The sequence below is a fragment of the Lissotriton vulgaris genome, chromosome 1_2 (assembly GCF_964263255.1).
Source record: "Lissotriton vulgaris chromosome 1_2, aLisVul1.2, whole genome shotgun sequence".
NCBI classification, from domain to species: Eukaryota; Metazoa; Chordata; class Amphibia; order Caudata; family Salamandridae; genus Lissotriton; species Lissotriton vulgaris.
Window position 1 is genome coordinate 163,495,912 of NC_141686.1, and position 24,240 is coordinate 163,520,151.

The 24,240-nt window shown below is 43.4% G+C and overlaps 1 protein-coding gene across 2 annotated transcripts in view; it reads right to left on the bottom strand.

Moving 5' to 3' along the window:
• The window catches only part of LOC147734752 (estradiol 17 beta-dehydrogenase 5-like), a 318,862-nt gene that overhangs the window by 190,786 nt on the left and 103,836 nt on the right, over positions 1 to 24,240 (bottom strand). For both annotated transcript variants that reach the window (XM_086953029.1, XM_086953030.1), the window contains one exon: positions 9,382 to 9,498. In XM_086953029.1, the coding sequence (XP_086809155.1) occupies positions 9,382 to 9,498 (117 nt within the window). The remainder of the gene's footprint in view (positions 1 to 9,381; positions 9,499 to 24,240) is intronic.

Here is a 24,240-nt window from a genome sequence, read left to right on the forward strand (position 1 = left end):
ATAGTCCATCCACACCTCATCCGATAATCTTCGTGAGATGTTAATATTCATCTTCATTATGTATTCAAGTGAGTCCATAAGCAAATTCCAAATATTGTAGCCAACATGTGTTTCGAGGACCATCCTCTCCTCAAAACCTATTCCTCAAATGCGTCCGTAGTTCAGTTAATTTAAAAACATCGCTTTTATTTCAATAGTCCCGGAATCGGTAATCTTCACATTTCTAATACCAGATAACATATCTCCTCACAACATAATCAAATAGTCATTCTTCCCCAGAAAAAACCTTCATCAGTAATGGAGATTAAGTCCCCCACTCAATGATATCAGGACCAACGGGTGTTCCCCATGTTGCGTAAATATGTTATTCAGGAAGAACAAATGAATTAACTTTGATGAGGGATAATCAACCTCCTGTGTAGTATACATATAAGATCTATTTGTCCAACAGGTCTGCAGGTGTAAATCATCTGTGAAACTCAAAATTGATTTTGCATGCTAAAATAAGATTAGTGCTTAAAAGTAGCAGAATAAGGGTAGGATTGTAATAGTGGCATTGTCGAGTCTTTTGTAATAATGTGTATTGAATGTTTTAGATAAGAATTTGTTGCATATACAGATTGGTAGTAATTTTGGATTCACGGTGTCCTAGCAATTGTGAATGTTTTGTAAAACATTTGTCTGAAGAAAGTGGTGTGAGCCATCTCTTTTACCACCGAAATGCTGCATCGACAGAACTGCTTTTGAGTTGTTTTTAAAGTGTTTTGTAACATGTTGTTAAATGGTAAGCAAACTTGAATCCCACCTAAAACGGTTGCACAAAAGGGAATACCTTTTTCTAGATGGCTTAACAACCTTGTCCCTTTTGGTTGTAAAGGGCGCTTCTCCTCTTTTGTAGTGTTGATGTTTGGATGATTTCTTATACAACCAAGATACCCAATTCGGGTATATGTTGTTGTTTGGAATTCTAATGAATAAAATACATATTTATCAGTCTGTTCATCTAGCCATACTGTAGTCTATCCCTTTTTTCCCAATATGTTAACTACCTCCCCATCCTTCCATTAGGCCAACCAGTGATCTGTTTATTGATTAGGCTAATAACTACATTTGTGCTATTCACTGATATATTCATCCATGTGCCACTAAACTGCCCATATGTCCAACAGTTAATGGGCCCGATTCACAGAACTAACTTAAGACAAAATCCTAAACTTACTACTTTTAGTATTCACAGAAGTTAGAATTTTGTCTTAAGTCTGTCTTAAGTCTGTCTTAAGACAAACTTAAGACAAAACCCTAACTTCTGTGAATACCAAAAGTAGTAAGTTTAGGATTTTGTCTTAAGTTAGTTCTGTGAATCGGGCCCTATCTGTTTACCTGTTTTATATACTTTTCTGTTTACTGTTGTGTACGTATCAGGCTCTGTCTGTCAATCAAAGACTATAACTAGACAAGTAATCTTAATAAAAAGGGGTTTGTTTGCACAACTCTTTTGCGCTAATACCCAATAATGGCAGATGTGTATCTGGATAGATATGCTATTTCTGAGATTGAGATCTGCATGCATGGACTGAAAAATGTGGGACATAGGCCACCATTAGGGCATGGATTGCCACATGAATCCTGGTGTCACCCTACTCCTCCACATGAAAAAAGGAAACCTGGTTTTTACGAGAATTAAAATTCACCCAAGACATTTGTAGTGCTTCCACCATTTGGGGTGGAGTCTAAGGCACCATTCAAAAGGGCTGTACGTACCTGCATACAGGGGCGAATTCTGATTGGATAAATTGTAGCCAATCTGAGTGACTGAAAAAACTTTGTGCTGCTTCAATCAGTCAGAACTCATGCCCGAGTTTCAGCCATTCTGACTGGCTGCATTGAAGACAACCGATAGCTGAAGCGCCACCACAACCTCCAAGATTCACTTTGTGGTCCGCAAAGCACAGGGTGTCACGTTGTGCCGTAGAGCATCTCATCAAGCCAGTGTTTGTAAAGTCTGACTTTTTATTTTATTTCAAGTGCAGAAAGTACTTAATACTGTCCACCAGGTAGAATGCTTTAAAGTCAAAGTCCACCTGTTAGAGCATTTTCTCACTTTTTTCCAGCCACTAATGGAAAGGGGCGACCAATCGGTCCCCCCGAACGTATGGCCGAGTACCTCGAGCCCCCCGGGAAGCCATTTTGTGGGCGGGAGGCGAGCCTCGGCTGGTATGCCCGAAGCGGCGTAGCCGGGGCGCGCTGTTTCCCGCCCTCGAGTGGGCTGGCCTAGACACTGACGCGGCTGGCCACGCCCTAAGGGCAGGCAGGGGCGGGTTTACGCCCGCCCTGAAGACGGATAAAAGGAGCAACAAGCTAAGAACGCATCCTCTTGTTCCTGTGCTCTGAAGCTGCACCCCCTCGCTGCACGTGAGCTCGAGACGGAACGAAGAGCCAATTTTGAACGTGGTAATCTTTCTTCTTTGTCTTACAGATATTCGGTCGGAGAATGCCTAAGAAAGTCGGAAAGCGAATGACTACCGACCAGAGGCTGCGAGTTCTTATGAAGGAGGTGACCGACCTGAAGAAGCGAATGGCGGAGAAAGATGGGGAAGAGGGGCCGAAACGTCCGTTGGTCGGAGCAGCTCCGGGAGGAAAAGGCAAGAGACCCAGAAGGGGAGCAGCTGGAGGGGACATCCCGGTTCCCTGTACCCCACTCGAAGAGCCAACTCCGGTGCCGGCAGAGAGGAATCCGATTCCCGTGGTGGTCACCCCCGTGTCCGGGGAGGATATGCCGCCCGAGCTGGCAGCACAATTGGCAGCGTGGTTGGGTAAAGATTCGGGCGCCACGGCTGACGACGCACGAGTGTTGGTGAGGCAACTGCGTGAAACGAGGGAGGCGGCGAAGGCAGCATCGCCAGTTATCACGCCGGCTGCGGCAGTAGGAAAACCACCTGGGACAGGCTCAGCCGCAGATACAGCTTCCGGTTCAGGTAAGCGGCCATTGCCGATTGCGAGGGATGAGTCTGCCCCGTCAAGACGGGAAAAGTTGGGTCAACATGTCCCTCTAGCTATTAAGGAAAAGATATGGGCAGATGAATATGTAAACATCTTCTCGTTACTTACCGATCATTATGAGATGGAATATGTGAAGAGCCAAAAGGAGCTCATGCATCCGAGTGTTTGGCGCGCAAAGATGGCCGCCTTCAAGGTAAATGAGATCATTGGCAATTGGGGCAAGGCGTGGGGGATTTTTACATCCATCCTGGGCGAACGTAAGCCCGAGTTACTGTCTGAATTGCCGATTTATCAGTCACGTATCATGGGGTATTCCGTGTCACATGGGGGCAATCAATGGTTCTGTTACGATAATATTTTCAGGAAAGCGAAAGAACATGATAGAAACTTAACTTGGGATTGTTACGATTCTGTGTCATGGTCAAAAATGTCGGAGACTGGTATGTTGAATTTGCCATTAGTAGGGAGTAGTGTGGGGGAGTCCTCCCGCCCATATTCTGGGTCCTCCTTTCGATCAGGCGCGAGTAACGAATACCAGTCCAGGCCGAATGGCACCACAGGTAAAAAAGGGAGTTGCTGGAACTTTAACAGGGGAAAATGTACGAGGCCTCAAGGGTCATGTAAATTCAGGCACGAATGTAGCGGGTGTGGGCAAGCGTCCCATCCTGAGTCCATGTGTAGAGCCAAAACGGGTGATAACGGGGGTAGAGGAGGCGCCAAACAGGTCTAAAATAGTCCGAGGGGCGCCTTTACCTACTCCAATTGATACCATGGCAATGATACCTTGGCTCAGCGAATACCCGGACCACGCTTCCGCTGGGGTGTTGCGGAACGGGTTTTCATATGGTTTCCGCATCCCAGTGGGGGAGTTTCAAGGTTTAGCAAAATGTAAAAACCAAATATCGGTATTGCAGCACACGACCGTGGTACGGGAGAAGATTTTGAAAGAGGTGGCTCGAGGTCGAGTCGCCGGTCCGTTTCATGTGCCACCGGTCGCTAACTTTGTTTGTTCCCCCTTAGGGGTGGTCCCCAAGAAGGACCCGGGTGAGTTTCGGTTGATACATAATTTATCAGCCCCACGTGGGTGTTCCGTAAACGATGCGATAGACCCGGCAGTGTGTTCAGTACGGTATGCATCTTTCGATGAGGCCGTAGCCATTTTGAATCGCCTAGGGCCCGGTGCGCTGATGGCGAAATCTGATATCGAGTCAGCATTCCGGTTGCTCCCGGTACACCCAGACGATCAGCGTCTTCTTGGTTTCATGTTTCAGGGTCACTATTACATGGATAGATGTATGCCAATGGGGTGCTCTATATCTTGTTCCTATTTCGAGCAGTTCAGTTGTTTCCTGCAATGGGTCTTCACAAGGAAGACGGGGTTTCATCAGGTTATGCATTATCTCGATGATTTTTTGTTTCTAGGGGCAGCCGGGGATCCGGAATGTGGTCAGGCTTTGAATGAATTTTGTGTCTTAATGAACCATTTTGGCGTGCCATTGGCACCAGGTAAGACAGTGGGTCCTTCGACGTGCCTCGAGTTTCTGGGGATCGAGCTCGACTCGGAGGAGGGTTGTTTTCGTTTACCAAGAGAAAAAGTGCTTAGGTTCAGGGCATCCCTGGAGACGTGTATTAGTCAGTCTAAGGTTAAGTTGCTGCAATTACAACAATTGGTGGGACAGCTGAATTTTGCCCTGAGAGTAATACCGATGGCTCGCCCCTTTTCCCGCTCGATCGCTCAGGCCATGGGCGGCCTGAAGGAGGGTCACCATCGCACGAGGCTCTCTGCCGAGGTTCGCCAGGACATGCGCATTTGGTTGGCATTTCTGGCGGAGTTCAATGGTCGAGTTGTCTGGAATAAACCGGCGGTGTCCTCCGAGGAGCTGGGGCTGTGGACGGATTCGGCAGGGAGCATTGGCTTTGGTGCCATCTTTGGCACACAATGGTCGGCTCAAAGATGGCCGTCATGGTGGCATGAGGATGGGTTGACGAGTAACATTGCTTTTCTTGAATTGTTCCCCATTCTGGTGGCCCTGAAATCTTGGCCTGAGGGGTTTAGAGATCACTCTGTGGTATTCTGGTCTGATAACATGACCGTGGTTGAGTGTATCAATAGCCAGGCGGCACGATGCAAATGGATCCTGAGACTGCTGAAAGAAATTGTCTTGTTGTGTATGCAATTGAATGTCCTATTTAAGGCAAGACATGTGCCGGGGGTGATGAACCAAGCGGCTGATGCGCTTTCTCGTTTCCGTATGCAGGCCTTCTGGGGTTTTCTGCCCACAGCGGACCCGATGGCGGCACCCTTTCCCGAAGCTCTCTGGTCTCTCGGTGCCCCGAATTACGAAACCTCGTGGGAGAGAGTTTAGCACCCAGGACAAGGAAGGCATATGAAGGGGCGTTCCGTTCCTATTTAGCCTTTTTGGGGACTGCTGGAGGGGAGCTTTGGGGCCAGGAGGAGTGGGTAGTAAATTTCCTGCTGTCTTTACATCAGGCAGGCAAATCGGTGGCTACTGCCCAGAGGCATCGGGCAGCCATTTCCTTTGTGGCAAGGGCTCATGGGATCCAGGACCCGACAGCGTCTTTCGTTGTACGAAAAGCGCTACGTGGGTGGCAACGCCTTGAGGGTCGCAGAGTAGATGAAAGGCGCCCGATAGGTCTGGATAGGCTGGCCCTGTTATTATCTGTACTCCCTTCAACATGTTCATCCCAGTATGAAACAGTGTTATTCCGAGCCGCTTTTACGCTGGCATTCCATGGGGCTATGCGGGTAAGCGAACTAGTGGCGAGGAACAAGCGGGATGTGGCGGGGGGACTGTGCCGAGAGCACGTTCAGGTCAGAAGGGAGACAATGTCCATCTCCTTTGTCAAGTCCAAGACCGACCAGGGTGCGATGGGGGACTGCATACTCATACAAAGGATTCCCGGGTCCTCCATGTGCCCGGTAAGTTGCGTAGAGGAATATTTAGCGCAAAGGGTGGCATCATGGGGGGGGACCTTGTTGAGACACGCTGACACCACCCCACTGACGAGGTTTCAGTTTCAGCGGGTGCTTGTGATGTCAATTTCCGCTGCGGGCTTGAACCCCGGCGAGTTTGGGACCCATTCCTTTCGGATAGGGGCTGCTACAGAGGCTACAGCCAGGGGTCTGAATGTCGAACAAGTTAAACGTGTGGGGCGTTGGTCCTCGAACTGTTATAAAAGGTATGTGCGGTTGCACATGTTGTGAAGCTGTAATGATGTACTCACGCTTCTTGTTTTTGTTTGGTTTTCAGTTGCGCAAGCCTACGAGGCGGGGCGGACTGTGCAGTCGACCCAACACCGGGTCAGCGGTCAGACATCACCGGCTGTGAAAAAGGAGGTGTGGGTCGTGGGCCACTCATACGTGAGGCGTGCCGCGGACGTATTCAAAGCAGGTGACATGATTCACGTGGCTGGGGAATACGGGTACAGTGTGTCCTTCTACGGAAAGGGCGGGCTCTGTATTGACCAGTTTCAATCATTTTTTGAGGGTTTGTTAGGGCGGACGAGGTCACCGCCGGCTATAGTCGAGGACCAGGGTCAGCGGACTGATAATTCTCGCCTCGGTGCCCACTTTGGGCAGTGATCACACTCGGTAACTCTGGGCATTAAGCTTGCCTCATCTCTACAACGGCCCCCCACAGACGCCGGGGATGCCTGGCTTCACCTTGGAGATACCCAGCATGGGACCATCTCACAGGGAAAGCCAGGACGGGTTCCCCAGCGGTCATTCGCGCCAGGATACTCCGGTAGTAATTGAGCGCGCTACAAAACACCTTACATTTATAGTCATAGTACATCTTGGGGGCAACGATTTGGTGTCCACTGGTAGACGACTACTTCTTGAGGCAATGCTTTCCACTGTAAGTTGGTTAGCGAGAAGAGTTCCAGGGTGCACAATCGCATGGTCCAGTATGATCCCGCGAAAAGTGTGGCGGGGGGCTCTTTCAGTTTCTGCTCTGAATCATTCAGTAAGGAAGATTAATAATAAAGTGAGTCGATTGTTTCGTTCAAGTACACTGCATTCTATTTCGCATGGTTGTATTAAAGGGGACAGTATGTATTTGGGTGATGGTGTTCATTTGTCCCGGGTGGGGAACGAGTTACTCATAGGAGACCTGATAGCTTGGCTGGGGACTTTAAGACATGACCTTTAGGTAGGAGTGTGTGGGGGGTCCGGATAGCCGGTCAACTATCCGGCCTGTGGCGGTAAGGTCATGATCGGTGAGCACTAATTGGTAGATCCCTATGAGTGGGCGTCACCCATTACGGATGGGAGCGCTCGAGGGAGGTGGCCATTGGCCCCTCAACGGGTAGGCGGTCCCTTCTAAGGATGGGACGCCGAAAGGAAAGGAAAGGCGGTCAAGGCCCCTTCCTGGGTAGGAGGGGCTACAGCCCCCTCCTGGGGAATTTCCCGGGGCCAGGATATCTGCGACGGCAGATGTGGTAAGTTGTGTGGGGTGTGGGAGGGGGTCTACGCTACCTTCTAGATACCTCACACGAGTCCTCGAACGACCTTTAAGTGGCGTCGAGTTTATCGGGGCCCCCGTCAAGTCAAGGGAAATTGGTAGTTGCACTTGAGGTACACCTCTGTGCGGTCGCCCCTCACAAGTGAGGGGGATTTTCGGGTTTAGGGATCTTGACACCGGTTACGACCTTGCCGTTGGCCCTTAAACGTTAGGATGTACAATTTCAAAATTTCAAGTTAATGTTTGTAGGATGTTAGTTCGGCTAGGAGAACCTTTGTATTAGAGAATATGTTAAGGTTAGCCAAACATCGCAATGTGGTAATGAAATTGTACATAATATGAAACTGTTATTTTAATGTTTTAATTTTGTTTCATATTTTAATAAATACGGCCGGGAAGGGTAACTCCCTTCCCGCCTTCCAAAAGTTCAAGAACTGTTTCCGGTTTCCCATCCTTGGGGAGTGTGTTGAGAGGGGGTGGCGGGTATCGCGGCCATATGGAAAGGGGCGACCAATCGGTCCCCCCGAACGTATGGCCGAGTACCTCGAGCCCCCCGGGAAGCCATTTTGTGGGCGGGAGGCGAGCCTCGGCTGGTATGCCCGAAGCGGCGTAGCCGGGGCGCGCTGTTTCCCGCCCTCGAGTGGGCTGGCCTAGACACTGACGCGGCTGGCCACGCCCTAAGGGCAGGCAGGGGCGGGTTTACGCCCGCCCTGAAGACGGATAAAAGGAGCAACAAGCTAAGAACGCATCCTCTTGTTCCTGTGCTCTGAAGCTGCACCCCCTCGCTGCACGTGAGCTCGAGACGGAACGAAGAGCCAATTTTGAACCCACCCACCAGCCCCTGAGGACAGCCAGTGGAGTTGAATAAAGTTTTGATATGGTAATTCTATTTCTTGCAGGTTGTGGTGACTGTCGTGTTATTTTTAGTATGCAATAAAGAATGGTCAGCTACAATATGTTCTACAAATAAAGTAATTCGCGAAATGGTTTATGCACTAGGCATTGATCAGTAATCTTACGTGAAATGGTTTATGGTTGTTTGTAATAGAGTAATTTAGTTAAATTGTCGTATTTATTTTTTGGTCGGGCGGTAAGGTCATGATCGGTGAGCACTAATTGGTAGATCCCTATGAGTGGGCGTCACCCATTACGGATGGGAGCGCTCGAGGGAGGTGGCCATTGGCCCCTCAACGGGTAGGCGGTCCCTTCTAAGGATGGGACGCCGAAAGGAAAGGAAAGGCGGTCAAGGCCCCTTCCTGGGTAGGAGGGGCTACAGCCCCCTCCTGGGGAATTTCCCGGGGCCAGGATATCTGCGACGGCAGATGTGGTAAGTTGTGTGGGGTGTGGGAGGGGGTCTACGCTACCTTCTAGATACCTCACACGAGTCCTCGAACGACCTTTAAGTGGCGTCGAGTTTATCGGGGCCCCCGTCAAGTCAAGGGAAATTGGTAGTTGCACTTGAGGTACACCTCTGTGCGGTCGCCCCTCACAAGTGAGGGGGATTTTCGGGTTTAGGGATCTTGACACCGGTTACGACCTTGCCGTTGGCCCTTAAACGTTAGGATGTACAATTTCAAAATTTCAAGTTAATGTTTGTAGGATGTTAGTTCGGCTAGGAGAACCTTTGTATTAGAGAATATGTTAAGGTTAGCCAAACATCGCAATGTGGTAATGAAATTGTACATAATATGAAACTGTTATTTTAATGTTTTAATTTTGTTTCATATTTTAATAAATACGGCCGGGAAGGGTAACTCCCTTCCCGCCTTCCAAAAGTTCAAGAACTGTTTCCGGTTTCCCATCCTTGGGGAGTGTGTTGAGAGGGGGTGGCGGGTATCGCGGCCATATTCACATCACTTAAAGCTAGTAGTGACTGTTGCTAATAAAGCTTTACCTTAAAGCTGACGGGCCAGTGGATGATAAACAGATCCATGTAGTCCAGTTGGAGGGCCTTCAGAGATTTTTCCAGACCTATCCGGACCAGTTCTGGAGAATGAAAGGTTGACCACAGCTGTACCAATAAAAACAAAAAGAAATAAAAGTAATTCACTTGAAAACTAAGAAAACATCTGTAAATACGACCAACCCCAGTGTAACATTTCTCAGATAGCACACTCCCACAGGCCCAGATATGTTTAGATTAATTAAGTGAATCACGTGACATAAATAGGTGCACGAGTAGCCACAATGGATAAAAAGAAATCCTGGTAAATACAGCAAATTATCCAGCACCAAACCTATTAAAATTGTTTGTAAATAATGGGCATACTTTATGAGGGGTAATCTCATATTTTTGTTTTCCTTGATCTTGATGGCTTCAATACAGAGGATCATTGAGGCTCAAACAAAGCCTTGCATTGGCTTCCCAGTCAAAGTCTTGATATGGTTTGTATCATTTGTATTTGATCAAGCTTGTCAATCACATATATTATAAGGCAGCAGTGTTGTGTGGTACCATATAGGGCTCCATATTGGCTCCTCTTCTATTTAATCTATATTCTGATCCTTTGAGCTTGGAGTGCTTGAGGATAAGCTGCACATCCACCAGTCTGAGTCAATATTAATCGTCATCAAAACATCATCTATCCACAACTATCGTGATGAAGTCCAAACTTCACGTCAGAGAGGTAGTTGAAAATATAATAAGCCCTTGACAATTTAATTCAACCTCATGTTTCATAAACAGATTAACACATTTCAAGCTATAATCAATGAATTCAAGGTAGATGGTTTCTCTCCGTCACCCTCAAAATCAGCAAGTTCGGCTTCACACCTAAGCTGATGCTGTCCTCTATCACAGACATTAACAAAAACACCAAATCAGCCAATTTTCATTTCCATTCCCACAAAGATTTAGCACAACTTTCCATACTTGCATCTATGAAAAGTACTGTGCAAGTCATTTACCTACTAGAATTTTGCATAATTTTCAATTGCCCTTAACAAGGCAGTCCTCTATTCAAGTGCTGGACTTCAATCACTAGCCATAGAAATGTTCAGCACAACACACTCATTTTTAAAAATATACACTTAATTTCCACCAAACCTTGGATTAAACACTAATTGGCTTTCATGCTTACCAGCCTGCTTACCTGACAAACCTGTTAATGATCTGACATAGTTAAAAAACGGAAAAAACATAGGAATAAACTCATTATTCCTGTAAACATCTGAAATTAATACGACCCAACTCTTCTCAGGGGCTATAAAAAAGTTCTAGAGCTGCCTGCCATCAAACTTAATATGTGAACCCAAGGTTCTGTCATTCAGGAAAATGTGTTATGTTATGTTAAAGAAATTTGTTACCGCGCACGGACACCAATTGGTTTCATGGCTCTCAGAGACAAAGTGGAAAGACAGAGCGGTCGGGTGTGAGCGGAGAAATTAATCATAAGCTATCTGAAAAAAATAGGTTTTAAGAGATTTACTGAAGATGGTGTAGTCAGAAGAAAGCCGGATTGAAAGAGGGAGAGAGTTCCAAGTAGAAGGAGCAAGAAAGGAGAAACAAGAGCCACCATGTTTCTTACGTTTGAACCTCGGGGTGATTAAGAGGTTATGTGCAGAAGACCTAAGATGCCTCGAGGGGATGTGGCGTTTGAGACTAAGAGAGGTAAAGGCAGGGGCAAGAGCAAAAAGAGATTTGAAGACAGTACAACACATTTTGAAAATACAGCGGGAAGCGACCGGAAGCCAATGCAGTCTTTTCAACAGGGGCATAACATGTTGGTGCTTTGGCTGTTGGAAAACCAATCTGGCCGCCTGGTTTTGTACCAGCTGAAGCCGATGAAGGTGATACGCAGGAATCCCCACATACAAGCAGTTCGCATAGTCAATGCGAGAGGTGACAAGGGCCATAATGACAAGTGTGAGAGCCTCTGTGGATAAGAACCTACGGATTTTGCCAATTCTGCGTAGATGGTAAAAGCAGGCCGAGGTAACAGAGTTGATTTGAGGTCTCATCGACAGGTCACTTGAGATGATGACACCAAGGCTCTTCACGGACTTGACTGGGCAAGGAGGGGGGCCAAGAGCTTGGGGCCAAAAGCTGGAACTCCAAGGATTTGAGGACTCTCCTATTAAGACCAATTCAGTCTTGCTGGGGTTGAGCTCCAGCTGACTGAAATTCATCCACTCAGAGATGGTGAGCATGGTGGATTGAAAGTTAGAGCAAGAGGAAGAAAAGGAATCAATAGGAAAGATTAGCTGTAGGTCGTCTGCGTAATTGAAGATGGTGACAGGGGTGTGACGGAGAGAGGCTAAAAGGGGTTGCATATAAAGATTAAACAGAAGGGGCGATAGAGCAGAACCCTGGGGGACACCACAGGAAAGTGAAGATTGGGGGGCAAAGAAGGTAGAAAGCTGAACCGATTGAGATCGTTGTTGGAAGAAGGACCCAATCCAAGTTAAGGCCATGCCCTGGACACCCGCATTTCTGACACGGAACCTTTTCTGTTAATACCTGAATACCTGATCATGTCTGCAAAACAACACAGACTCCACTACATAAATGTCAACGCTTCTACCTTTGCTCAGTAAGCTAAACCCTAGGTCTAGATCATTACTTGGGTAATCTCTGGAGCTTGAACATCTCTGGGGGCCATCCATTGAAAAAGTGTATAACTTCTTTTAAAAGATCCAACAGTCCAACATTTTCAAAATATTATGGAGTCTGTTCTGTAGTAGCTGATTTTGTACTTTTCCCTCAAAAAACAACTGAGAAATACCGATATTTTCAAACCAGTGGTCCAGATATTCTAGATATTATTAATGCAATTTGACAACATATTCTTTCTATATGTTTTTCCTGTCTTAGCTATACAGTCAGTAACTCTCTCCAATTTATCAGGGTCGGACAAACAACATGCATACTTACTCCTTGATACAGGATTTTGACATGCTACTTTTGGAATAGGATAGGTGGCGCCCCTACTATTGCCACGGGGTAGCAGAATTATCAACTAATTTGCCTTTCAAAGTGAAAGCATCGAGAGGTGTGTAAGTGGGGAGCTAGAATGTGAACTAATGGCATCCCATGAGTTAAAGTTAGGTATATGCAGCTGAAATGCTAGACTGCAACCCTACTGGTTCTCAACATGGTTGGTTGCCTGTAGGCTGGATGGAGTTGTGATAGATCTGTCTTTCTGTTTTTCTTAATATTCCAGCCCCAACTGGTTAAACATGGGCTTCTCATTGATAGTCGTGCTGTGTGAAATTACCAAACTTTCTTTGGTACCAGAATTTTTTAAACATGTTTGTGAAACCTCACAGTCTTCTTGATGTTTGCCAAGTTCAAGGAAATAAAACAAGTGGAAAACAATGATGTAGGACGGTATGGGAACTTTTTCAGTTCCAGTGCACTCAGGGGTTACTGTGCTCACACTGTAAGAATGATTGAGCCAGTATCCCTGGTGTCCTCTGGCTTTTCCTTACTGTTGAAAACGAAACTGAGTACCAAGCATACCACTTTAGAGTACGACGCTCGAGGTAGCATAGGCAAGGGATCCAAATAAGTGTCTAGCCACTCCTTTTACTTGCCAAAAAACATAAGTTAATTTTACACACATGCAATACAGTATTTAAAAGTCAGAGGTCAAACAAGGAATACATTAGCGGATGCTGCTCCCAGTAGTAAGGCAGTGAACAGTACAGTTAGTGCAAGCTCCCTGCCCTCACAGGAAAATTGCTGGGTGCAAATGTTCTAGACCCATCTGGGTTCTTGGCTCATCCCCCCAAAAGAAACATGGCGTAGTTAGTGGTAGCACGTGAATTGTCTCAAAGTCACAGTTATCCCATTATGTTGCTCCCATGCCCTGTACCCCAGTTTTATAGGGGGGATGGCCGGGCCCACTTCAGCCGGCTGTCAGCAGGGGCTGCACGGTTATTGGTGGTGTGCGACCCAGCACATTCTTTAGACATGGTCATTTTGAATTTGCAGTCATTTTGAGTTCGGTTTATAGGTTTCAATCACTGCAGAAGTGGGTTATGGGAGTGTTAGTGTTTTGCTTGACCGGAGTATTGGGAACGCACGAGGTCACGGGGTTTGGAGCCAATCAAGGGTTTTAGTTTGCACACGTGCGCGTGGGATTTAAAGAAGATTGTGGTGGGCGGTTGGTTGATTCACTTTTGCCCCACAAGTAAGAAAACACGCATATTTGAAGCCACCGGGTTCGGCAGCGAGGTAAAGGAAACACCATTGTATTCTGTAGAATGTCAGAACAGCGAGGGGAAAGGGGAGAGCATTTTTGAACGATTTCGTGTCTTTGTTTTTTGTAATAAGCACTGGGCAAGTAAAGAGGATGAATTAGTGGGAAATGTTTTTGATTTTATGCATGCAGAGCGCAAGGGTTAAGGAGAGGACTTTACATTATTTCGATTAATTATGCATGGGAGTTGAGTAGGGAAGTGCAGCAGAGGGTGGGTCATGGTAATTTTTGTGGCGACGTTTTTGTTTATATTATCACATTTATAGTCAGTATATATTTTGCGCTTCAGTCTTGTTCATACGGCTTTTTTGATTTATTACAGTGCCCCTGAGGAAGAACTTCTAAGAGTTTGAAATGCATTGGGCTTTCACTGTGCTGGCTCGAAGGAATGTTAAAATCACGTATCAATGTTGAAGCTCATTTGGCGACATATGATATTTGAAAATGCGTAATAAACATTCTAGTACCATCAGGCTGTCTCGGGAGTGAATTAAGAAACTGGGATTACTTGGATTACTCTACTGGTTCACAACAGATTAATATTGATTACTGGAAGAAATATGGTTTACTTTGGAGGAAAGTCTCCTCAATGTCGCTGTGCAGCAGCGGGGGCACCAATGTTGCCCCTTTTGGAAGCATTTTAAATTTGCACCAGCCTTGCTGATGGTCTTGCTATCTAAGGTCTCCATGTCTTGTGCGCTGGTGCCTGCTTTCAGCAGAGGAGAAAAGGTGGAGAACACACACATGAGGAGGAGGCTGTACTCTGCTGGTATTGCTCATACTTGGCTGGATCTTCTCTTTGGGTACTTCTTTGGGCCCAAACACAAACCCACCGCCCAAATAAAGTAAGGAGCCCATCCCAGGTTGCAGCTTTGACCCACCGGATGATCATAATGCTTAGGATCGACTGAGGTCTGGATTTGTGTTGGCTAGGTACAAGCACATCTTTTCTGAGGCTTAGTCAGGGATATCTCTAGTCCTCATTGGTTAAAGAAACCAAAATCATCAAAAAAGAACTAATTCTTAGTTTTGTGGATCATGTTATGGTCACAATGACTGAGCCGGTAATCGGCTCCTAGATGAGCGGAACAGACAAATCTGTTTGTGGATGTTTTTCCAATCTCTCACCCAACACTCTATCCTCAGCAGACATGTCCTTGTAGAGTAAAGGGATCTTCTTTGTCATCACAGAAACAGCCTATCTTTTTTCCATAAACACAGAATTGCTGCAGTTCTTTTAGAAGTATTCGACCATAGCCAGACATGACACCACCTATCTTCGCCTGCACTCCACTTTTAATCTCAGTAATAACATGATAGCCTCAGAATTGACGACTTTCCAAAAGATTGTGATGAAAGACATTTCTGGTTACATCAATGACATCCTCATACATTATACAATAACAGTCTTGTAGAAAAAAAACCCATCTTGGATTTGCAAAATAAAATCCATCTGACAAAGGTAGAGGAATTGTGATTCAAGACAAAGACATATATGACAATGAGATCTATCAACCGGGGTGGGTACTACTGAATACTACGTCCATTTACATCGATATACCGTCCCTAATATCGAAAGAGAAATCAGTTAACAGAGGTAGTAAACACAAGAGGGCATCATTATTGAGAATACTTATTTTTTCTTAATCTCAAACATCCCAGAACACTGGTATCATACATACTGCCTAAAATCCATAAGATTGCCATTGATCCATCAGCGAGTCCTATTCTATCAGGTTGTGGTTCGACTTTATATGTGATTTTGTGCACTTGACTGGCACATGTTAAAGACAGTACTCACTTCATGAGCCTGACTGAGAATCTAGAGTTTGACTCTACACACGAACTCTAGGGGTGGGCCTATTTCACAGAGTTGTACTTTATGGAATTCTGCATAGTTAAAAAAAACTGTGAAATTCCACAAAGTTTGGCTTCGCTCGCCCAAATTAATACACAGTGCTTTACGAGAGCCTCCTAGTACCCTGTGCTTCAAAGAAGCAGTGATCTGAAAACAAAAAGATGGCCGCCTGGTTCATGATAGTAAATGGCCCTTGCTATGGGAGTGGCATTCTGGGACCTATAGGATTTTTTTTAAAAAGGAATCCAGACACCGTCTTTTGTTTGCTGCTGTTTATTTAAGCAGACTTAAGACAACTGTATAAAGTCAAAGGTCTTGGCTTTTTTATTTCGCCCTTAGTTAAACTGTCTTTTGAGTCATTTCTCTATTTTAGCAAGCTTGAGCATACAATGATACCCTCTTACAATTTAAACAAACATTAAACAATACATGATATACATTGTGAATAAACAGAAAATTAATTAAACTTCTTGAAAAGTGCATTTTTCACAAACGTAAATTAATAAATATTACACCAGTCTATGATTTGTCACACAAAATCAACAATAAACACTCTCTTATCATCTATTTTGTTTTCTTCAAGAGAGTTGCAACCGTATGGGGATAGGGCTTGTAGTCCTAGGGGTAAATCAATGTTGATTGTCCCCTTTTAAAGACTTGGGGCTACAAAAAATGTTGTTTTTCCCTCATGGAACCTTATAAAACAGCGCAGACACATTTCAAATCCCTAGACTAATCATGGGATTTTTATCAGTCTGTAACACGGAGTAATCTGAATTCCTGTTAAGGATTCTTCCTTTATTGTTAGGTGTTGACCATTATGGATACAAGCATGTTCCCCTTTAATTAATTTTGGGTTTTACGTCAACTGCATTAGCCCTGACAGATTAGTTCCCACTTTATCGCCCCATAGACTGTTTGGTAAGAACGTGTAGCCGCATAAACTTTGGAGAATTCTTAGCCCTTCCCACACTGTTTGGAGTATTTTAGTTTGAGCCACGACAGCGTTACTTGTCGGGGGCGGCTGGCTCTTCAGACACTGTGCACGTTTATTGCTATTTAGTTTGAAGTCGACACAATGGATTGTTCTGCTTTCCTCATGGTTCTCAGACTAGCATGTTTGTCGGAGCCCTGTAGGATGACGCTTTTGGTGAAAAGTGCTAAGCTGTTAATTCCGGAATCCTTAATGCTGATGACCAGGAAGCCATGACTGGCAGAAAGCCGCCCTAGTGACATGGGGTCAGTTGGCCCAGCCTGTTTGTGGAGTTGCCACCTCGCAGTAGTCTCTTTCTGTCTGGTTCTGCCAGTGCTGCAGGGCCTGCACTCTCTCAAGCTTAAACCCTGCACGGGGCAAGGTTTCACACAGAAAGTGACTTGCTTGTAATCAACCCTCTCGAAAATTATATTAATGTACTAATTAACATGTTTTGTCTTATTAATATTGCATTACATGACATTAGGTATCTAGGGAAAGCTTGCCAATGTGCTTTTACTAACTATAATCCGCTTGCACTAAAATGGGTGCTGCTACGTGGGATTTTCTACTGTGCATGCATCTGTCATGCTCATGTGAAATGCTTGGTGGGAAAACTTTTGCTTCTGCGCAATAGAACTAAGATGGCTGTTATGTGTCCTAACGTGCAAGAAGCTTGCATCGCTGCTTTGCTAAGCTGTTTGTTTTCACCTAACATTTAACGCAATATTTATTTATTTTATTTATTTATGGAATTTTTAATGCGCACTACTACCCTGAGGTGTCTAGGCGCAATGAGATACTCCAAGATACAGTAGTCAGGACACGATATTATAAGAAAGAAGCTATAAGCTCTTTTTGCCAGATGGTTAATATTAATAATATTATTGATTGAAGAGCCAGGTCAAAATAAAATAAGGGGAATAGAGTAGAAAGAAGTGGTATACAGTGCATTCATTTATGCTTTGCTATGCTATGCTTTGCTGTACTCCATCTTTGGAGGAACTGCACCTGTGCGACAAGTCCTGAAGCCACAGAAGATGCAGCCTTAAACCTAAGTCAAATCCGACATGGATAGCAGAGCAGAGTGAAATTCTCGCCTTGCCAGCGGAAGCTGAATTGAATAAAATGTTAAATATGTTTATTGATACATTTCAATACCGGGCAGAATAAAAGTACATGGGTAGATAAAGTTATGGGAGGGAACAAATTGAATACATGATTGACAAGTTGCTTCAAGAAAAATATGGTGTGATGGCTACTCCTCGTTCTTGTCCAATAAAATTGTGGGATTCACACTTTTGCAACATTTGGGGTTGGTACACTGACCTGAAAAATAGTATAACTAGGGTAGGCTTAGCTAGTTAGATTGTCTGACTTGTCCGAATAGCTGACCTGTCACTGACCCAACGCACTCAATAGGTGATCATGAGCAGAGTTGCTGGCGGAGCACTCTGTCAGAAGATTCAATAACCCAATCGGGGGACTGGGAAGGAGATCGATGACCCAATCAGGGTTCGACTGTTTGCTGCAGAGAGGGTTTACAACGCTGGCATTTTGAACTTTACCTGTGGTGCAAGTCTTAGCCTATGGTGGTCCTGTCCTGAGCCAATTTGGTCCGTGTCCTGTCCTGATTCTGATTCTGGCTTGCACCTGGTCTTTCCTGCTGGTGCCTGTACCTTGGGATTCTTATTTTTTGACTCAGCTCATGGCCAGGGTTTGTCATCACACCGTTCTAGGTAACTATAAAGTGTGGGTTTGTCATTGTACTGTCTTCCCTTTTGTTTACCCACCCTCTGTTTAAATGCTTAATAATATTTTCTCTCCAAATAAATTCATTTTGCAATGTTTATTTTTTAATCTGCATTTTAAGAATAAGAAGTTAATTTGAGTTCATGTTTGTAACTTTCCAAAATTTACTTAGATAAGGATTTTAAACCTTTCCCGAGTTTGTGGTTATTAATGAAATGCTAAAAGGTTACTATTGCTACCTATTCTCTCTTTAACTCCCTTGATCCTTTAGGACTATAGCTATCGGTGATTTGGATTTGTAAGATAAATGGTATAAAATTCAAATGGTAAAACCCCAATTGATTGTGTGTAGGTTTACCTGTTTAATGTATACATAGACATATGGGCCCAGCTGAGTATGTTGAGCAGGTGAGCCCGCGCTCTATCAGTTATTTTGGTAGCAGAGGCAAGGTTAGGGATTAGTGTAGATAGGTAGTTAGTAAATATTTATTATTGATTGATTGTTAGTTATAGATTTTTTGATTTTATGCATTAACCAAAATTGTTCGTACCTGTTTTATGTTTTCTTTGGAAACCCCGGGGGCAGAATAACAGGTGGTAAATGGTAGCCATTCTGTAGTGAGGTCACTTGTACGAGGAAGTAAGTGCATGGTTAGGTAAAACCGGAAGCACTGTTTTAAGGATTGTTTTCTGTATAAATGTGTGAATAATTGATAGCAAAGAGTTCGCTAGTAAAACTTTGGTGTGATATCACCTAGAAAGGGTCCCACTGAAGGAGTATCAAGGTTCTTCTAAGCTTGATTGATAGCAAAGGCGTTCGTTGGTGAAACTTTGGCCTTGCATAACCTACAAAGGGTAAGCCTGAGGGAGTAACAGTTTCTCCGATGCTTGAGTGAAAGGAAGACGGAAGTGTGTGAAGAGTAAACGGAAGGGAGTTACTCGCAGTGAATATAAATAATTTTTTCCTTTTGAATTTAGTTACTCTGACACAGTGGCAAATATTTTAACGTTGTTAATTAATAAAAAAGAGCATCTAAAAGTGAATCGAAGTAAATTCTCATATTACCTTGCAAAGGAGGGAGCCAGTCGCGGAGCTGCGCGGACATCACTCAGTGCTGCGCTGGTATTGGTTAATACAGCTGGTGTGTAGCTGAGGTAATTTTGTAAAGGAGGGGTGAGTACAAGAGCGTGAGAATTTGTCTCACAAGAAAAGCTGCATAACCATTGGTTGAATATATTTTGAAATCAAATATTTGATTGGTCATTGAAAATAAGAAATGCTTTGGTATTGGAGGTTTTTCGTAAACAAACTGAGTGTCATCACGAAGTAATGCGGCATAAAATATATGTGGCATTTAGATCCAGGATTCATAGGAAATGGACCAGTTTGGAAATATCTAGGTTTTGCTAAAGAACAGATGATAAGAGGGAGACCTTATATCATGTACGGAGATATAAGAAAAATGTCATTTGTCAAGAAAGTTAAAAATTCCTTTAAAAAAGATAAGCCAATAAAAACCGGAGAAGGGATTATTATTCCACCACCGAATACGCCTGCATCATACATGATGGTTGAAAGGGGCTACCATACTTGTATATGGTTAGAAAACTGGATAGAATACACAAAAGATGATGGAATTTTGCCATTTCCAGAAAATGGTACCTTAAATGGTAGAGTTTTGTACAATTTAAGAGCACGCAAAAATGAATTAGATCAAAGACCTAGGTTAACTCAATATGAGGCATTGGAGAAATGGGAAACAGAGGCTTTTGAGCGAGATAGATCCAGAAGTGATAAAAGTGATAAGTAAATGTTATCCTAAATTTCCTAAAGAGACGAGAGACAAGCAGATGAAACAATGGAGACAGTCTATGCTAGTGGAAGGATTATATCCTGTCCGAGCATTAGAAGAACAAACAGGAAGTAAAAGTACTGAGAAGACTAAACATTTAATGACAAGTGCTGATCCAGAAGATGGAGGATTTATTAATGAAAAATCCGCCACCTTATAATGAAGAGCAGAATCAGATAAATCCTAGTGCTCCATTCTTAAAGCCACCTTTAGTTCCACAAATGTTACATGAGGCATCATTAGAAAAAGTGCTGCAGGAAAAGGAACGAGAGGCAATAATAAAACAAAGAAATTAGTTAATTCAGAAAATGGCACAATTAAATATCAGTCCTGAACCCTTAACAATTCCAGTGACTATAGGTCCAGTTGTTCCTTTATATGGAGAAAAACAGACCAGTCCCAGACCTTCTGTTTTAACTACACCTGTAGTGCAGCCAAGGAAAGACACATCAATAGTAGATGACCAAGCAAGTGAATGTGGGTCGGCAATTTCTTTAATGGATTTACCTGTAAGAGAACCAGTAAGTAGCTTAGCTAGGAAGACCACACCTTTAAATACTAGAAAGGTACAATTAGAAACCTCTGCAGGTACGAGAAGTGCAATTGTAGTTACTCCAGAGAAATAGAAAAACCGAAATCACAGTCAAAGACATTGGATATTTTTAAATTAAGAGTTGAATTAGAAGAAATAATGGCTGGAAATGTGGGATTAGATCGATTGAATGCATTAAATAAAGATGAATTGTTGTTTATATGTCGAAGTATCACTCGTAATACAAAAACATTTAATGAAAAATTAACGAGTTTGGCAAGTGAAATGGGGATTGACATTGGTAAATCAAAAGTATTACAGAAACCATATCAAACTGAATTTTCTGACAAAGATTTAGAAAATATGAATGTGTCAGGTCGTAAATTACAGATTAAAGAACTGTTATCATTGCTGCAAAAATGGGGTGATATAGATAGATGGAAAGCTAGATGGTTGAAGAAAAAGGAAGAAGCTCAAGGGAAAAACACTGTATCAGAATATATGTTGAAAGAAACTGAAAAAGTGGAAAGGTTGTGTCCAATGAGAGAAGTACCAGGTGGAGGTTATGTGCATGTTCCATGGTCCCGACAAGATATATTTTCATTTACAAATGAATTCCCAAAACTCAGAGAGAAACCTGTAGAATGGTACAGACAGGTCGAAAGATTTGTAAAAGTCTCAAAAGTGTTATTAAAAGATCTAGATGTGTTATTCGACATTCGACAGAATGTAGAATTGCAGTAAACTGGCCAAGTGATGAGTATCCTAGAGACCCAAAAACAGGAGCACCATCAGATGAGGTGATGAGGAAGTGTAATCAGGTAATACTGTATTTGAAAGGGAAAGTACCTCCAAAAGAGACAGACTGGATTAGAATAGACATAACTACTCAGAATAAAGCTGAATCTGTGCATGCATATTATGAACACCTTTTACAAGTTTTTGAACAGTATAGTGGTTTAGAAAATATTGATAGCAAAGATATGACACATATTATCTATCGGTTTGTGTCTGGGTTAAAATCAGAAATTTCGCAATGGATTAAAGATAATAAAATCTGCTGGCAGGCCAAACCTGTAATTGAAATACTGAAATATGCAAAATATTGTTAAGATGAATTGGACAATAAACAAAAGAATTTGGAAGAAAAAGTAATGTGGACACAGGTAAAATTAGTAGAGCAACAAGAACTTCAATTGAAAAATATTCAGACCCAAGGAGATGGAAATGGTAATAAACCTAAAGGAAATTGTAATCGAGAGGAAGATAAAAAGAAATTTCCTTGTCATGGGTGCGGCAAGTTGGGGCATTGGAAGAACGAGTGTAAGGCTGTATTAAATAATAATAATTTGAATTCACAGACGCAGAATGAGGTATCGAAAAAGGAGCAAAAACAGGTAATACAAAATCAGTTACCATTGACACCTATGCCAAACCCTGGAAGTCACACAGCATTCAGTGTAGATACCACAAGTTGGGAAGGAACAGGTAAAAGGGACACAGTAACACCCCAATTTCTTTTGAGTGATTCATACTTTGATAAAGACAGTTTCTGACCGTGCCTGAGGGGGGAGGACGAGGAGTGCGTACTTTGCGCATCCTTGCAGGTAGATCAGTCAGGTCCATACATTGAGGGAAAGGTTGAAGGAAATGATTTTACCTTTCTGTTAGATACTAGTGCTACCTATTCTACTGTGAGAACAGCAGACGTTCCAAACCTACCCCTCTCGGGAGAAGCGATCCAAACAGTGTGCTTTTCTAATAAACAAATTAGTACCCCAGTTACAGAACCAATGAAAGTCAAAATAGGTCATTTTAAAGAAATGCACACATTTGTTGTATGTGACTCCAGTCCTGTAAATCTATTAGGCAGGGATTTGTTGTGAAAAATGAATTGCACTATCTTTTGTACACCAAATGGTGTTGAAATTCAAACGACAGATGAATAGGGAATATATATAATTATGTAAGCAAAGCAGGAAACTGAAAAACTAAAATTTACCATAGAAGACTTGCCAAAAGAATTACAACATACGGTAGATCCTAAAGTGTGGGATTTTACAGGAAAAGATGTAGGATTATTGGCAAATGTAGACCCAGTAAAAGTGACAGTAAAAGAAGGGGCTGTATATCCAAATATTTGACAGTACAAAATGAGCCCAGAAATAAAAGCAGGAGTTGCACTAGAAATTAAACGGCTGGTGGAAGCAGGAATGTTGCAGGAAATAATGAGCAGTCCATGTAATTCACCCATAATTGTCATCAAGAAACCGAGCGGAAAATTCAGGGTCGTATAGGACCTCCGCAAAATCAATAAAATTGTCATCCAATGTTGTCCAGTTGTGCCAAACCCTGCTGTGATTTTGTATCAAATACCATGGGCAGCAGGCTGGTTCACCATAATTGACCTTTGCAATGCATTTTTCTCCATACCATTACACCCAGATAGTAAATATCTTTTTTCGTTCAAATTTGACGACCATATTTACGTTTGGAATCGTGTCCCTCAGGGGTACACAGAAAGTCCATCGATCTTTAATCAGATCTTGAAAAAATGTCTTGAATCTCTGATATTGCCCGGACAATCAGTCTTGGTGCAATATATAGATGACCTACTGGTGGCATCTAAAAATCGAAAAGACTGTGTTACTGATACAATTGCTTTGCTGAATCACTTAGGTAAAGGAAGACACAAAGTATCCCCTGAAAAATTGCAGTATTGTACCACATCAGTGAAATAGCTCGGGCACCAGATAGAGAGAGGTGTCAGAAGGGTTACATCGGAAAGAATCTGAGTAATTCAAAACATGAATCTACCTCAAACACAGAAAGAAATCAGAATGTTTCTTGGAGTTGTAGGTTACTGCAGGGAATGGATTGTGGGATTTACAGTCCTAGCAAAAACATTGATACAGATGACTAGGAAAAAAGCAAAGGATCAAGCAGAATGGGATGATAAGAGCATGTCATCATTCCTAAAGTTGCGAGATTGTCTGTGTTCAGCTCCAGCATTAGGGATGCCTGACTATACAAAAGATTTTGCATTGTTTTGTGACACACAAGACAATTGTGCACTTTCAGTTCTGACTCAGACTCATGGTCTGATGAGATGACCTGTTGCATATTTTTCCTCTACTCTGGATCCAGTGGCAGCAGTTTTGCCAGGATGTCTGAAAGCAGTAGCAGCAACTTGCGCAAGTCTTGAGCAAAGTGAGTCCATTATCATGGGACATCCAGTAACAGTGTATGTCCCAAATGCAGTTGTGATTTTATTGACAAGGACTAGAACTCAGTACCTAACACCTAGTTGGCTGACTAAGTATGAACACATTCTTGTAGGTGCAGAGAATGTGACAATAGCTAGATGTAATATTCTGAAAACAGCAACATTGTTGCCTGAATCGCATTTTGCAGAAGTCAAAAATGAAATCGAACATAATTGCATTGATCTTACAGAATACTGCACTAAACCACGCCCAGATATAAGAGAAGAACGACTAATAAATTCAGAACATGAGCTATTTGTAGATGGTTCATGTATGCGACATGAGGAAGGAGGTTTGAGTGCTGCTTATGCAATTT